We start from the raw sequence: 16970 nt of genomic DNA, 5'->3' as shown, positions 1-16970 counted from the left end.
TATACATCTCAATTTCGAAAAATTGACACTTAAGACACTTGTGGTCCAGGGTCACATATTATTCTGTTTGTATGGCAATTTTATTGTATTGTTTTAGAGACTTGTAAAACTAATAAGATGGGTTGCATTTATTAGAATTTGCTTTTATTTAATCCTTGCACAACACTAACCAATTAAACTTGAAAATATGGAATAAACATTTTTTATATCATCAAACTTTGTATTAGCCTATTCATAGCAGCCATTATTTTAATCCTTGCATGAATCCAACAACATGGAACAGATTAGCGTGTAAATGTTGAGTTAGCACAGTTGAAAGACAAGTCCATGTAGTGTCCCTTCTCTTTGAGGGTGTTTAATGCCTCTGCTTATATTGTCAGTGTTCATAAATGTCTCACGGTCATTCAGAGTTGAGTGAAGCGAGGGTTTTTAGCTGACTCTGCCAGTGGTCATTCCACAGCTGCAGCTGTCTTTCCTGAGCGTCACACTCTCGCTGGGCTTTGAACAGCTCCTCCTGAACCCTCTGCCCATAGTGCTGGGGGAAGATTAACAGTTGCAAAAGATGAACACTAAAAATATATATTTACGTATGTTCGTATTCTTTAGTTCATCCAAAAATGAAAATTGTCATCATTTACTCAAGTTGTTCCAAACCTGTATGAGTTCCTTTCTTTTTACAGTTTATGGTAGCCATTGACTCCCATAGTATGGAAAAAAAAAATACTATGGAAGTCAGTGGCTACTGTCAACTGTTTGGTCACCAACATTCTTAAAAATAACTTATTTTGTGTTCAACAGAGTAAAGACATTCATACAGGTTTGGAACAACTTGAGGGTGAGTAAATTATGACAATTTTTATTTTTGGATGAACTATGCCTTTAAAATTCAACCTGCAGGTCTTTAGGTGCAATCCAAAATTAAAACCAAAAAAGCTACAGCTTGCAAATTATTAATGCATGATGTGTCAGGCCTCTGAATGGATGAACTAGCATCTGTCGCAGCCTCATTTGATCTGTAGGTACTTTACAGCTCCAATATAGTTAGATACTGTTGTAAAGGCTAGTACATAAAGCTCATTTACAGCTGTTGTATGTTGGTCCTATTGTACTAAGCACAAAAGTCTGTTTCATGCGCTTATCAGGCACGTTTAGACAAGAACAAATGCTATATCCAACTCATCTGAAATGAACTTGCCTCATGCACTGCGTCTCGCTCCTCAATGGCCTTAAGATGCCCTAGTGTGGTTTTAGCAGTTGTGATGGTGGCCGTTTCCTGAGATTGTTTATGAAATGAGCTGCCATCAGTGGATCCAAAATAACAAATGCCTGACCATGTTCTACAAAACAACACATGCAATTCAGCATTTAACATTCATAATGTCCCATATAAAATTTAAAGAAATGGTGTTTGAAAGACATCTATTTTGAGTACAATATTTCCACACCTGCTGCCTTTCTGCATCAGAGTATTGCTCTTGTCTTCCAGTAGAAGGTCAGTTTGTGTTTGGCGGATGAGTGTAGTAATATTCGCTTTCTTTTGTTCAGCATCTGCTTTTCCAAAGGACATTCACGTTTGAGTCAGTAAATGAATGATTATTGTAAGGAGTGTTACAGAACATTGTCTTTGTAAGTAACGTGTTGCACTATTGTGTGACTCGTAATAAAAATAACCAGTTTCATTATTACTTTTTATGGAAAGTATGGTTTTTAAAAAGTTTTTTTCCCACATTTATAAATCTGTCAACAAAAGAAAAGTCTCATTGCAGTTTCCCGTCAAAATAAAAGCTTTATGATTATTATAATTTTATAGCCATATTGCATAGGGAAATACAGGTTCCTTCTTTTTTTTTTTTTGTCCTTAGCTGATAACATGCCTGAGAGACCTATTCACACGGAAAAACAATGCAATAAAATTGTGCATAAATTGTGCATATATGTTCAACATATACTAATACTTCTTTTTTCAGCAAACACTTGCATTAAAAAAATCTGATAACCTATTGCCTATAATTATATTCATATTGCTTATAATGCGACAACACCAACACTGATCGTAACCATATCAAACCTTTGCTGTAGCACATCTACATTTCCATCCATTAATTCATAAACTTACATCCCACTTGAACCTCATGAATGGTTATGAGGTTATCGAATTGGAAGAGTAAGGTCTCTGCCAACCTGGCAAGAGCAGTGACAAATTCTTCTGCATTTTTGAGCGCACAGGCCTGTCCAGAAACAAGAAGACCAAGTTGAACTTTTGTGATTTTTAAAACAAATTTCTTGAGTTAAAGCACCAAGTCTGTGACCTGAACTTCCTGTCTGGTATTCTGGATGGCTTGTTTCTGCTTTGTCTGTCTCTCCTCCTCAGCCAGCACCAGTTGCTTCAGTTCTGTCTCACAGGCCGGATGGCTCAGACGCACACTCAACTGACCACTGTGCTCCCTCTATGACAGCAGGCCACAAAATAGGACAAACCTGGTGATCTATTCTTTATGAATAGCTACAGGTTCATGTGTGCAATACTTTGCAAATATCTGAAGTAGATAATAGTACTCTTTCACTGTGACAGTTTAAAGCCTTCTTCCTCAGAGTGACTACATGGGAGGAACTCGATAGGACAGGATGATAGAATAATTTCCTCTGCTCTCACCTTTGTTCTGCATTTGTTCACATACCCTCTTTTGTTCACGCTGCTGCTGAGCTAGTTGAAACTGGTGTTGAATATCTTTCATGTTTTGCGTCAGCTCCTCAAGGTATTGTTCTCTTAGTTTAGAAAACAGCTTCTCTGGTACGCTGCACAAAAACTCTTCAATGGTCTTCAACTGCAGCTGAAATTCTACAGAGTGAAAAGTATCACTTATTGTCATAAAAATTAGAAATGCCCATTGTTTTGTCTTGTAATCAGATCTCTGTTATTGTTATTATTACAGGGTTGCAAGGCATCCTATGGTACTGATATTTCAAAACATTGTATTTTCCAAACCTGTATGAGTATTTTTCTTCTGTTAAACAAAAAAGAAGATATTTTGAAGAACAGTTGCTGGTCCCCACTGACATTCATAATATGACAAAAATACTACGGATGTCAATGGGGTCCATAAACTGTTTGGTGCTACCCACATTTTTCAAAATATCTTCTTTTGTGTTCAGCAGAAGAAAAAAAAATCATACAGGTTTGGATCAACTTGAGGGTGAGTAAATGATGGCAGAAACAGTGACCTTTGACGTCAGACTTAAGTGAATAGTGTCATCAAACTGATAATAAATGCATATTGCATTGTAACTGGTCAACTTTTTTTGCCTATTTTTGTAAGTAACATTTTGGACAATATCTCATGGGTTAACCTTGCAGACAGCTGTTGTGGTAATCATGTGACTGGCTCTGGTAGATAAGAAGTCTTTTGTGCATCTCCTCTGCACACTGATCAAATGTCTCCTGCAGTTGCTCAGGCCGAGTGATAGAGCGGCGCTCTTTCTTCTTATAGAACTCCTGATGGTGACACATACAGGTAACTCAGTCCAAAATCAATTGCTTTAACATCTTATTTACATAAACCAGATTGACTTTCTTAATATTTTTTCATAGTACCTCTGCCACCAAGAGGAGAATATCATTGGCTTTCCACAGAATACTGGTGATCGAGGCTTTAAATGGAACACTGAGAAATGCAAAAATATTCAGTGAATATTAAATTAACATGAAAATAAAAAGTTATAAAATAACAGCCAGCAAATGCACTGACCTGTCCTGCTGCTCTTCAGGTTTTGAGCCAAAAATAAGGAACTTCTTATCAAAGCGATTGGGTTTGGAGAATCTCCTTAAACTGACAGAAATGTTTCAAAGAAATTATAAAACATTTTGTATCATAAATGTCCATTTTATATGCTATCTATTACAGCTCGTTTTCTATGTGCTCAGATTACACAGAGAATAATATAGAATACTATATTACTACATTACCACCAGAGGAGAGACACAGCCACTTCTCTAATGGTATTTCCTAAATTTCTTTCTCTCTTGTCATATTTGAAATGTCAAACCTTTGGGTGGTCATTGACTCCACTGACTTTCTGCGCAGAGTCTCTATTCCAGACTGACTTGGGCTCTTTCCTGACCTCCAATCTGATCCAAGAGGGGAGTTTAACCTTGCTGAAGGCGAAGAATTTACAATATTTCAAAGAAACCACAAAATCTAGGCACAGATGAGTGTAAAAAGGCAAACTAATAACACCACAACAACCGTATTACTGTAAATGATGAGGACACATAAACAATCCAACCTGCTGAAGAGCGTCTTTCTATTGGGTCAAAGTTTGCCTCCTTGAGGTCTTGTGATTTGCCTACCCTGTTAGCAGGAAACAGACATTATGTATGTCATGAGAAGTAGTTTATTTCCTCATTTTTTTAGTTTTCATTTTACCTAGACGTCACGTGTTCCTGTTTGAGAGCATTACAAATAGTCGCCCAAAACAGAACTAATGACACAAATGAACTGAATGAAAAATTGAATCACTTCAGTGGAATTGAGTCACTTATGTCAACAATGTTGGTGAACACTAACTTGAGCAGGCCTTTGATAACCCCCACCGCCGCATCATCCAGGAAGGACACTCCGATGCGGCTAGGATGGAGCAGGCCGTCTCCATCTGGACTGCCTGTTTTTTCCTGTATACGGGACCTAGGGCGAGCTGCAACTGCAAAAGCCCCCTGAAGTGGAGTCTGTGGTCGGGGAACAGCCATAGAGGCATCCTATAAAATATATCAAACTATTATCATCCATTTCTATAGGGATTACATTTCAATATGCCTATAGCATCAGAATGTGTAATGCCATACCAAGAAGCAGTCAAGGTACTGACACCTCTTCTTTAGTTCCTCCATCAAAGAAGTTGTTAAACTGCTTATCTCCACTATGGTTACAATCTACAATACAACAATAACGTTTTCTGTAGACCAGTATTATAATGTCATAAAAGTGATTCTAATCATGTATTAGGGCATTTACCTTCTTATTGGACCTGGGTTGGTCATAGTCAGCATTCATTTCCTTTAAATTACTCAGCATGCTGTCAATCGCCTTTTTCTGCATGTTACTCTTAAAAGCCTGAGCAGACAAATACAAATTCAACATATTATGAACAGCAGACAGAGGGAAGGAAATGAAAGAAGTTAATATCCTAATGATTTTTGGCATTAAAAAAAAAAATCAATAATTTTGACCCATACAATTGCTACAAAATATACCCCAGCGACTTAAGACTGGTTTTGTGGTCCAGGATCACATATTACCATTTTATAATGCTGGATTACTGTAATGAGAACCACATTTTCTGACCTATTTGCTCATTGATGACAGACAGTGCTGAATACCACTCTGCAACTGATGACTTTGAGATTCCTGGAGGCTTCATGTCTCTTGATATGGAGCAGAAAATGTAAGTAAATGTTACGTTAACTAACATTCACTGAGGAAATGGCGTGCAAGACTAGAAATCAGTGTTTCATTTCTCACCTAATCATCTCCAGCGTTTGGATGCGTTTATCTCTCTCTGTTTTCTGATCTGACTTCAAAGTGCTCAGAGTATCTTGAATGTTTTTAGGGCTCTGAATGTGAGGGCTGTTAATAACGTCTCTGCAGGAAGAACATAAATATGGGTATATGTTGTATTTTAGATAATATCATTCCCCTGTACGATATTCCGATGGCCCTGGTAGGATTCTTAACTATCGTAACCAGCAAAACTCCCTTTGACTGTAATGAGAACCACATTTTCTGACCTATTTGCTCATTGATGACAGACAGTGCTGAATACCACTCTGCAACTGATGACTTTGAGATTCCTGGAGGCTTCATGTCTCTTGATATGGAGCAGAAAATGTAAGTAAATGTTACGTTAACTAACATTCACTGAGGAAATGGCGTGCAAGACTAGAAATCAGTGTTTCATTTCTCACCTAATCATCTCCAGCGTTTGGATGCGTTTATCTCTCTCTGTTTTCTGATCTGACTTCAAAGTGCTCAGAGTATCTTGAATGTTTTTAGGGCTCTGAATGTGAGGGCTGTTAATAACGTCTCTGCAGGAAGAACATAAATATGGGTATATGTTGTATTTTAGATAATATCATTCCCCTGTACGATATTCCGATGGCCCTGGTAGGATTCTTAACTATCGTAACCAGCAAAACTCCCTTTGCCAACTATTTTCATCAGACAGATCATGCACTTTGTTGGTAAACAGTATGGCATTCTTTTTCTGTCAAGGGAATTTTCACAATTTTGTAACATCAGACCTACCTGAACCGGGTAACTGCGTCATTAAGTTTTATTTGTTTCCAATCTTGGAGCTTTTCCTCCCATCTCAGCCTTTGGAAAATGTCCATCTGCAAATGTTTCTCCATCAAATTCAAGCACAGTTTGGCCAAAGCACGTCGATTTGCTAGCAGAGCTTGGTTTATCATCTGTGGAAAACATGGATTCTTGATGAAAGAAAAAAAAACTACTGAAAACATACAAATACGTATTTGTCATGTGGAATAAACTACCATTGCTTCACTGTCAATCAGTCTGTGGACATCACATGGCATCAAATAACTGATTTTCTCCAGTTTTGTGGTGGACTTTCTCAATAATGCTGAAATCTAGGAAAGAGGGGCAAATAGGCAGTGTACTACTCTACTGACTCTGGGAACATATGCTTTACATAATATAGACCACATACCATAGCTTTTCTCTCAGATTCATATTTGGCATATATCTCATCTAGCTCTTTAATCCACTTTCTTTTCAAGGAAGATTCATAGCAGACTTTGTTCCAGATGTCATGCATGTCCTTTATAAGACAAAGGATGAATAACACTTGAGTGATCCTAAACTCATTTACTTACAAATACTGAATTTGACAAATTGCAAGTATTGTATACGACATTTGGTCCTCACCTGATAGCTGTGTGCTGTCAAATCAGAGATGTTTTCAATCTTTTGCATAAGGTTTTCAATATTGTCATTATGCTCTGACAATCTGAGAAGGATATCCTTTCCTGTCTGTCTGAATAATGGTTCAAAACCCTAGACGCAGAAATATCACGATATAAGGCACCTTTGAGAGATATAATTAGCATGGCATAGTGATTAAACTGTAGATGGACAATAGATTAACTGGACTCTACATAAGAATAAACACATTTTGGCACTACATATATAGATGTGTGTACCACACTGATGCTGGAGAGTTCTGTCTGCAACTGACAAACAGCTTCGTTGTGATCCCTTCGCCTTTTCTCTGCAAGACGATCAATGATGTCTGAGGTTTTTTTCTCTGGAACTCCAGACAAAACAGAATCACAATAGATTGATTTTTTTCATTGTCAATTTTATATTATACAATATATTTATTATTATTGAAAAGAAATTTGGCAAACATGCCTTATTATGAGTTTATATGTCTTATATAGTTTCTTTGACTGAAAATTAACAAATGCTGGTTGAACAAATGTTTATTTTGCTTACACTACCATATAAAACTTTGGGGTCAGTAAGATTTTTTATTATTATAATTTTTTTTAATAAACACTTAAGTAGCAAGGACACACTGACAGTAAAGACATTCATAATGTTACAAATCATTTTAAATAAATGCTGTTCTTTTGAACTTTCTATTCATCTAACAATCCTGAAAAAAAACTATTATGGTTTCAACAAAAATATTAAGCAGCAACAACTGTTTTCTAATTGATATTAAGATGTGTTAGTCTGTTGTTGGCCTAGGAAATTAGAACGATTCATATTAGAGCGATTTATGTGATGCTGAAGACTGGAGTAACGGCTGCTGAAAATTCAGCTTTGTTAATAATATTTTACAATATTACTGTTTTTTGAACAAATAAATGCAGCCTTGGTGCGCATAAGAGACTTCATTCAAAAACATTTAAAGATATCTTGCTTTTCAAAAAGAGAACATGTATTACAAACATTTATTGTCTCCTATTCCTATGTTTGGATGTACAGGTAACACTTTATTTTATGGTGTCCTTGTTACACGACATGTTTCATGCACTATTACTAAGAGTAAATTATTTATAATTACAAGCAACTAACCCTAATCCTATAACCTATATAGTAAGTACATGCTGTTAACATGCATTATTATTACTCGGTACTTATTGGTGTGATTACACTGTAACAAAAATGCCATGAAGAAAAGAAAAGAAAAGAAAAGACTCTATGTTGCAAACAGTTATCACTAAGTTCTCACCAACAGTGTCTGGAAGACCCCAAACCTCCTCACTATCATCCTGGTCCTCATTTCTTTCACCACCAGAGTAAAGTGTGTTCCTATCAAACAGGGAACTTTTAATGAGTAGTAACGTCTTTAAATTCAAATTAAATTCGTATCTTGAGCAGCAGCAGCAGCATCTTACCGTGTGGCGATGTTGATCGTCCCATTGAGCTGCTGTGATGCGGAGTCCGCCGCGTCTCCACTGAGCAGACCGTCGCCCTCATCCTCGACGCGCTTCCTCCGCGAGTCAAAGAGAGCCAGAGACAGCTGAACCTGACCACGAACACGAACACATCAACATACGCCCACAGCTGCCTTCAGGCCAGGATTTTGCATCCAAAATTATCCGCAATATTACAAACATCAACAATATGTAAAAACGCACATTTATCGTTCAGACACTACGAATAATATTACCTGAGCGTCAAACATCTGCCGGTAAACTTTACCACTGGGAAGCACACGGGTGTCGGCCATTGTAGCTACGGAATAATATGCTTATTTTTCAGTCAAAATAAAACTATATCGAAATCAGTGCTAAGTTATAGTACGGCTGGTCCATTATAAGAGTTTTCAATACAATTATCTGCGTATTATGCAAACACAAATTACGGTGTTCTTAACTCATGGAAGCGTTCACTCAGGCCTTCACTCAGCGTTTTCTTGTTGCTATGGCAGCCACACAGGTGACGCCGGTGAAGTAAAAAAGTCCAACCAACGGCGAGGTCAAGTGTGTTCGGTCCAATCAATTTTTCATTCAAACGTAGTAAAAGAAAATTCGTACATATTTAGTCAAACATTTTTTTTATTTTTCCGTTGACAACAAAACAGTTATATATATATAATTTCACCAAAAAGTTAATAGAAAATAATTAGAATATCCCATTCACATCGTTTCATATAGTATCATTCATGCCCTTATATGAGAAACGTTCATATATTCATATACAGTGCATATTTTTAGGGTAAATTCATTTTTAAAAATCATTGACATCATAGTTTCTGCACATACTGTAATGACTTGGGTATAAAAAAAAATTATTCAAACATTTCCAGTTTTTGCTCAACAGAACAAGATATACATAAAAATATATTTTATATTTATTATATTATATATTAATAGACAACAGAAAAATTGTCAGATCAGACTCATGACAAGTGATTGACTGGACATACTTTAACAGTGAACACTATGATATTGATATGATGTTAATCAGGTTTTATGGGTCACTGGATGCAGAACATTTTAATATGCCTTCAAAGGCCACATTTCGTCTCCTTGTCCAAAGCTGTATGTCACATCCCGTCCGTATCACTCCCAGTAGTGTTGTCCAGTATGCACTGCACACTCTCTTTGTCTGTGAATTTTTTGGTTCTTAAAGCACGTTTCCTGTCCAAGACCACATTAGGAGTATTGCTTAGAAACAAATCATTCCATTACATTAATATCTGAAATATATTCGTAGCTCTGCTTCAATGGTTAATTCCAATGGTTAAATTGTTGTTATGAAAAAATAAAAATAAAAAACCAACCTCCTATAGTGAAAGTTGCATTTTCCTTTAAGTCTGCAGTTAGCTGATATGCCCTCCTCAGAGAACATCCTCTCTGAATACTGCAAACATGAAATATGCATTAAAAAATGAAGCCACTATCACTGTATGAATAAGCATCCACAACAAAGATACCTACATTGTACTCTCCAGATGTCTGGCTCTGTGACCCTTCACTCATATCTGTGCGAGGAAACAGGAACAATGTTTAAAAAACAAGAATAATCTTTTTTGCACGAGATCTGATGGAGAAAATCGGAGAACGTTACCCTTTTCACCCCTTTCCCTGGACTCCTCCTCACTAGTCTGACTTTTCATCTGTGGACAAAATGCAAGCAACCCTGTTGATGACTAAAAAGAATACAAACCAAATGCTGTGGAGAACAATGCCACTTTAAGATGAGAAAGACAACAGAAATATCTTATTTCTGAAGTGTTTGCATTTAAATGTTTAATAGAGAGTTATATAAAATTACCTCAAATGAACTCAGCAAGGAGCTTTCTTCTGAGTTCTGAGGAATCAAACACATCATAACAAATACTATTCATTATAAACCATTACCCTGTGATCATGCATTTTGTGCCTAAAGATAATGTGCTTACATCAGAGTGATACAACAGGAAGCACTTGAACTAAATAATGACTCATCTATTCCATTCACACGTCACACTCACTCTGTGTAGTATACATTTCAAGTGTACATACCATTTGAATTGGGTTTTTCTGTTTGCGAAGCTTTGACTGAAGAGCAAGAACGTCTCCTTGAGTTCGAAACAAATGGACTTGAAGTTCATCATAACGCTCTCCCATCTCCCGGATCTGTTTGCGGTACTGGTCTTTGTCTTGGAGATTTTTTGAGTTCTCCAAATGGTACTCCTCTCTTGTACAAATAGCCTATTAAAAGGGCAGTGCCATACAACTGTTGTGGTTAATGTGATACATACAAAAGATACATTGAATAAATCTCAATAAAGATTGGCATTTCTTTATCTGATGCAGATGTGACCAAACTAGTTTGAGGGCTGTGGGCCAAATTATATCCAACTATATTATATTCAAATGTAAACTTCTTAATCACATTTATATTTTCTACATTTCAGTGCAAAAATAAAATATGTTAAAAACAAAAAGATAAGTTACAAATGAAGATATGCTTTAATGCCATGTTTGTGATATGGATTGTGGGACAAATCAAAAGATGTCACAGGGCAACTTTGTGTTTGTGCATTTCTGATCTAATGTAAAATGACCATAAAATGTACCACATTATGTTGCTATATGCTTTGTCATGCAAAGAGGAAAGTAAGGTACCTTGTCTCTTTCTTTGATGACTTCTTCCAGCTGCTTCAGAATGTCTTCCATTCGGTCACGGTACATTTTCGAGTCCTTTTTTAGCATTATGCACTTCAGTTCTAACTCATCCTTCTCCTCTCGATACTTAAATTTAAAAACAGAATTATATAAAAAAAATATATACATACATTCTACATACACACACACATGCACGCACATATATATATATATATATATATATATATATATATACACAGTGGGTAAAATAAGTATTGAACACGTCACCATTTTCCTCAGTAAATATATTTGTAAAGGTGCTGTTGACGTGAAACTTTCACCAGATGTCGGTAACAACCCAAGTAATCCATACATACAAAGAAAACAAAACAAGTAAGTTCAGAAATTAAGTTATGTGTAATAAAATGGAATGACACAGTGAAAAAGTATTGAACACACATATATATATATATATATATATATATATATATATACACAGTGGGTAAAATAAGTATTGAACACGTCACCATTTTCCTCAGTAAATATATTTGTAAAGGTGCTGTTGACGTGAAACTTTCACCAGATGTCGGTAACAACCCAAGTAATCCATACATACAAAGAAAACAAAACAAGTAAGTTCAGAAATTAAGTTATGTGTAATAAAATGGAATGACACAGTGAAAAAGTATTGAACACATGAAGAAAGGGAGGTGCAAAAAAGCATGGAAAGCCGAGACACCAGCTGAAATCTATCAGTAAATAGAAAGCAATCCTGCCACTAGTCAGTGGAAGTTAATATTAGCTGGTTCAGTCCCAACACCTACAGTACCAGGATGATGAAGATGAAACAAGGGTGGACATTTCAGCAAGACAATGATCCCAAACACAGCCAAGGAAACTCTCAGCTGGTTTCAGAAAAAGAAAATAAAGCTGCTAGAATGGCCTAGCTAATAAACTGACTTGAATCTAATAGAAAATAAGAACTAAAGATCAGAGTTCATAGAAGAGGCCCACGGAACCTTCAAGATTTGAAGACTCTGTGGAAGTATGGGCCAAAATCACACCTGAGCAATGCATGCGACTAGTTTCTCCAGACAGGAGGCGTCTTGAAGCTGTCATTACCAACAAAGCCTTTTGTATGAAGTATTAAATACATTTCAGTAGTTCAGTACTTTTTCCCTGTCTCATTCAATTTTAATAGACACATTATTTAATTTCTGAACTTATTTGTATGTATGGATTACTTTTTTGATGTTACCGACATCTGGTGAAAATGTAATGTCTTCAGCACCTTTAGAAATATATTAACTGGGAAAAATGGTACCGTGTATTAGGCATTCTTGTTCATATTTTGATTAGTGTAGTCTAATGAGACTGATTTACCTTGGAAGCACTTTCCAGCTCCTGTATGCGAGCTGTAAGGAGGTCATTTTCTCTCTGCATCTGCCAGATCAGCTCAGGACTTGGCCTCTGCTCCATCGCATTCTTCAAGGTTATTGTTTTTTTCCGTTGGATCTTCGAGTCACTTTCTGCATTCATTAAGTTGTGTTTCAATTTCTCAATCTTACAGAAAGGATCAAAGAGGGAGAAAAGGAAATATGAAAAGAGAAAAGATCAAATTTAAAGAGAAAAACAAAGAGAAAAGATCATAAAATTACATTTGAACAAAAATAAAATAATATAATCTAATACTTTAGAAAACGAATCGTCTACTTTCTTCAACTTTGCCCTTCTGTAGACATAGACATGCTACAGGGATGACATATTTTGTAGGCCAAAACTCAGTAACAAGTTGGAGCTTATGGTTCCGTTTTAATTTTTGGGTGAACTAACCCTTTAAGATTATAAAACGTGGAAGAATGATAAACTTTTGTTGGTTGTTTCTGCAACGATTCAAAAGCCAATGGAAAAATTGGTCCTATTGGGACCTTGCTGAGGGAACCAGAGTGAAGAAATGTACCGTTCATTTCTTATTTCTTTTGTGGTGAACTAAAACCCAGACATGTTTTTGAAAGGTTTTCTTGATCACCTCGAGCTGGAGGTCTCTGTTACACATGAGTGCGCAGTTCTTGTCCTCACTCAGTCGGGTCAGGTCGTGCATCAGTCGGTAATTCTCGTCTCTCAGTTTACGCGCCTCCTCGCACATGCGCTCGCGCTCCTCTCGGATGCGCTGCACGCGGTCCTGCTGTTTGTGCAGCTCGCTCTCACACAGCTGCAGCTGGCGGATGGTGTCTAGCTGCTCCGCCGCCTGCGCAGACACTTCGAGTCGCATCCTCCGTTCGTCCTGTGCGAGCTTCTGTAGGCGAGAGACCTCGCTCATGAGGAACTGAGTGAGGCCACATTCACCGGCCGTGTCTGGGTGAACAGACAGAGAAAGAGAGAGTTCTGTAAACCAGAGGTTTGCATACAGAAACCATCACAGTCAACATTTCTAGCTGTGCTTGCACCTTAAGTATAAAAAGCACGTTTTTATCTGTAACACAATATAATAACTTTAATCTAGAATAGTAATTTAGTATTACTACATTTTATTAAACAGTTTGTTTCAAATTGAATTAATAGTGCAGCCTTCCAACAGCGCTGGGATTTGCACTGTTTGTATCACTCTTTCCATACAGACTGTCAGTCTGGACATTTGTGGTGGGGATTTTTCAGTGTACACTGTTACAGCAGGTGGTGGCATTGCAACAAGTGAGTGTCTTTAACAGCGCTTCCTTGAATCATTCATTCAACTCATTCATTCAACAGATTCATTCAAAATTGCATTCTTTCTTTTGAGTCAGTACTTTGCAGATCATAAAAAAAGCAGGTTCTGTATAGTATGAATGTGTGTAGTATGCAGTGCTGGGTAGCTTTTGACCTAACTCGTTTATTACACATACTTGAATGTGATTATTATATACCATATTGATAAAAAAAACCAGAAAGATAATCTATTCCATTCATTGTTATCAATATCGTGAAATGCATTAAACATTACATTACAGAAGGTTTTCGCAAACTGGGGTTTGCGAAAGAAAACTGTAGGGTGTTCATGAAAGGCTAATGATTAATGAAATTATAAAGATGTCAAAAGCCTGGGAATCCATACATTGCATGAACAAACATTAATTAACATGGAAACATGACATTTTATATTCTCTCTAAGGACCTCTTTTAGTACCCTCCAGAGACATGGTTAAAAATCCTGTGGCAATATATTACAAAGTCCTTTGGCCTATGATGATAGCAGTTTTCAGATTTTATTTGCATAAAAGATGTGGCTAAAATATTTTTTGTTCAACATCTTAAAAAAGTATACTAACCAACTGATACTTAATTAAAAATATACAACTTACCAATAAGTACGGAGAAGACCCTAGCAGGCTCTTTGCCGGTGATTTTGCGGTACACATCTGGGTAGTCTAGCTCCAAACTCTCTAGAAATGCCTCATATCCTTTGAGGCCAGTTCTTTGTAATATGTCCAGCAGCACTCCTATAAGCAAATAAAAAAACATTCCTGAACCATATAAATATCTAGAGACCCCTACGTGTATACTTTGAAAATAAGATAGAAAGCTTCAGATTATACAGTAACTAGCTTCAGATAATACAGTAACTATTTCTTTCAACAGTATTTACTGCATATTTATTGTTTGAAAACAGTTGAACCTTAGGTGGCCTAAAAACACTTACCAACTTTTCTACGCCTGATAACCAGACTGGGGTCATTGTAGATCTGTTCTTCGTCCTCACTGCTCAGCACTTTACACTGTCTCAGATAAGGTGTTATCCTTGAGGGCTCAATGGTCTTGATGAGAATCATTCTGTAGTCTTCCAGCCGTGCCCAGCACTCATCATCCTCCTCCACCTCAAAACCCCCTGGGCCATCAAACATGACTGACACTAGCTCTTTGTTAGCTTGAAAATAGTTGTTTGGTTGCCAGTTTTAAGGCTAAATGCGCATTACACATTCAGCTCGTCTGTAAACTCAAAAAGGAAATGAAGTTCACTGAGCTGAGTGGTGACATAAGTTCCCTTTTTCCAGCTGTCGTTGCAGTTTTTTTCAATTTCACAATACATTGTTGAGCTGCAACACACTTTCTGTGGTATTTGGTTGCAGGATGACTACATAATGAGTACATACTTTTCTGAAGAAAATATATAGTCAACCGTTATTAATATATTCAGTGTCTCTGTGATCTCAACTTGTGGCATTCCCTTGCAAGGCTTTCAGCTTCATGTAAAATACAACAGCTTCTATTAAGGATGTTCTCATCTCATGTGAAATGAGTTTGGTTTAAAAACCCAAGAAATTATGTACTTTTATTAAGTGGTATTGAATGTACAAAATAATTTATTATAAATTCATGATTTTTTTTAAAAGTTCACAAACTTCTAGATTCAGGTGTGGGTTGCACATTATGATCACATAATATAAAAGCATAACAAAATACAAATGCTTATAATATAAATGCACAAAAACAAACAATGACAAAACATTTAACATTTCTACAGAATATTCAAAAAGCAGTAACGAAAGTATATAATAATTTAATAGTAGCTCAGTGCAACCTTACCGAGTCTTGTTTATTTATAATTTTATTTCCAAAAAATTGTCAGGACACATACTGAATGTCCTTAAAACGTATGGATGGAGTAAACAAAATTAGAGCAATGAATATCTGACTGGTCCCTTTAACTGCAATTTTGATTTTTTTTTTAGTGGTACACATTTCTACAGGAATCGTGAACTGTACCAAATCTGAAGTTACTGGTACTCATTCAGATGATGAATCTTATGTAACTCAGTGTCGACTCCTTTGCCTTTTTGTACTGATTCCTGAGAACTGTTTTGCTGATGCTTCATTTTCATTTGTGTTAAGCTCAATCCCCTGAAAGATAGGGAAAATGCATAAATTATAAAAAAATTAATTAACAAACAAAACAAAGACTGCTTCAATGTTATGCGCAACTTACTGCAGCTGGTGGCCGAATCCTTTTTTTAATCTTTTGTAATAACAAGACCTCATCTTCATCACCATTGTTATCTGTGGGCAACTCATATTTCACAGAAGGGTTTATAGTGGCCAAAAGGGCTGGTAAAGTAAAGCACGACAAGAAACGAGCCTTCAAAAGCTGGTACGCTGGATTTGAGGCAAACCTTTCGGCAATCATTTTGCGGATGGCAGCTACTTGAGCTTCTTCCTCTCTATAGTTTTGATACTCAACTGGCAAGATATTCACTGCAGCTGCAAGCAGAGATTGTTTAACTTTGAGCAAAGAAGTCAGTGTTTTGATGCTGGTGGCAGATGGCGGAAGGTAAGGCAAAGACATCTCTAAATGAGTTAGTGGAATTCCACCTTTTCCATTCATCCAGTCATCTACTTCAGGTGACTGCTCAGGGAATATCAAGTGAGGATTAAAGCTAACAACATCAGAGGGAATGTCAGGAATAGGGAGCAATGGTTCACTTAATGTTCTGATTTGAGGTATTTCTGATGGAGCCACAATCCGAGCTGATGGAGCCACAGTCCGAGGTGGTGGAGCCACATTCTGAACTGATGGAGCTGCAATTCGAGCTGATGGAGCCGCAATCTGAGGTGGTTGAGCCACAACCCAAGCTGATGGAGCCACAGTCCGAGGTGGTGGAGCCACAATCTGAGGTGGTTGAGCCACAACCCGAGCTGATGGAGCCACAATCTGAACTGATGGAGTTGCAATTCGAGCTGATGGTGCCGCAATCTGAGATGGTGGAGCCACAACCCGAGCTGATGGAGACACAATCGGAGGCGATGGAGACACAATCGGAGGCGATGGAGCCACAATCGGAGGTGATGGAGACACAATCGGAGGGGATGGAGCCAC

At 37.1% G+C, this 16970-nt stretch overlaps 3 protein-coding genes across 3 annotated transcripts in view; all 3 read right to left on the bottom strand.

Moving 5' to 3' along the window:
* Window positions 1-44: 44 nt before the first annotated feature.
* On the bottom strand, window positions 45-8936 carry LOC107587542 (coiled-coil domain-containing protein 180-like). Its single transcript, XM_016275357.1, has 25 exons — window positions 8698-8936; window positions 8423-8553; window positions 8257-8336; window positions 7217-7326; window positions 6942-7070; window positions 6724-6834; window positions 6548-6643; window positions 6300-6463; window positions 5960-6079; window positions 5698-5862; window positions 5517-5636; window positions 5010-5181; window positions 4841-4927; window positions 4566-4753; window positions 4285-4349; window positions 4045-4153; window positions 3747-3827; window positions 3593-3662; window positions 3349-3493; window positions 2679-2839; window positions 2310-2447; window positions 2117-2228; window positions 1446-1548; window positions 1196-1337; window positions 45-535 (listed from the first exon to the last, which is right to left on the bottom strand). The coding sequence occupies exons 1-25, from the start codon at window positions 8755-8757 to the stop codon at window positions 401-403; spliced, it is 2994 nt and encodes a 997-aa protein (XP_016130843.1). The 5' UTR covers window positions 8758-8936; the 3' UTR covers window positions 45-400.
* Window positions 8937-9414: 478 nt separating this feature from the next.
* Window positions 9415-16931, bottom strand: LOC107587541 (caspase recruitment domain-containing protein 9-like). The gene is made up of 14 exons (XM_016275356.1): window positions 16083-16931; window positions 14799-15997; window positions 14461-14598; window positions 13152-13477; window positions 12498-12685; window positions 12295-12301; window positions 11703-11729; window positions 11144-11269; window positions 10538-10726; window positions 10308-10343; window positions 10101-10149; window positions 9971-10014; window positions 9814-9893; window positions 9415-9670 (listed from the first exon to the last, which is right to left on the bottom strand). Exons 2-14 carry the CDS (start codon window positions 14998-15000, stop codon window positions 9577-9579), a joined length of 1506 nt encoding a protein of 501 aa, XP_016130842.1. The 5' UTR covers window positions 15001-15997; window positions 16083-16931; the 3' UTR covers window positions 9415-9576.
* LOC107587540 (snRNA-activating protein complex subunit 4-like) overlaps window positions 15911-16970 on the bottom strand; it is a 12336-nt gene continuing 11276 nt past the window's right edge. The window contains exons 25-26 of the mRNA XM_016275355.1: window positions 16083-16847; window positions 15911-15997 (exon numbers count right to left, since the gene is read on the bottom strand). Of these exons, the coding sequence (XP_016130841.1) occupies window positions 15911-15997; window positions 16083-16847 (852 nt within the window). The remainder of the gene's footprint in view (window positions 15998-16082; window positions 16848-16970) is intronic.

This window comes from Sinocyclocheilus grahami, unplaced genomic scaffold, assembly GCF_001515645.1.
Source record: "Sinocyclocheilus grahami isolate Dianchi unplaced genomic scaffold, SAMN03320097.WGS_v1.1 scaffold93.1, whole genome shotgun sequence".
In the NCBI taxonomy this organism is placed as follows: Eukaryota; Metazoa; Chordata; class Actinopteri; order Cypriniformes; family Cyprinidae; genus Sinocyclocheilus; species Sinocyclocheilus grahami.
The sequence above is the reverse complement of the archived record's forward strand: the minus strand, read 5'-3'. Positions and strand labels throughout refer to the sequence as shown.

Excerpts from the sequence above, each read along its gene's own strand:
- LOC107587542 (XM_016275357.1), bottom strand. The coding sequence starts at position 8,757 with ATGGCCGACACCCGTGTGCTTCCCAGTGGTAAAGTTTACCGGCAGATG. Across the intron at positions 6,464-6,547 it reads TGATTGACAGTGAAGCAATG|ATGATAAACCAAGCTCTGCT; the intron begins GTAGTTTATTCC and ends TGTTTTCCACAG. Across the intron at positions 3,828-4,044 it reads GAGTCAATGACCACCCAAAG|TTTAAGGAGATTCTCCAAAC; the intron begins GTTTGACATTTC and ends CATTTCTGTCAG.
- LOC107587541 (XM_016275356.1), bottom strand. The coding sequence starts at position 15,000 with ATGTTTGATGGCCCAGGGGGTTTTGAGGTGGAGGAGGATGATGAGTGC. Across the intron at positions 10,015-10,100 it reads CAGGGAAAGGGGTGAAAAGG|ATATGAGTGAAGGGTCACAG; the intron begins GTAACGTTCTCC and ends TTCCTCGCACAG. Across the intron at positions 9,894-9,970 it reads AGACATCTGGAGAGTACAAT|TATTCAGAGAGGATGTTCTC; the intron begins GTAGGTATCTTT and ends TCATGTTTGCAG.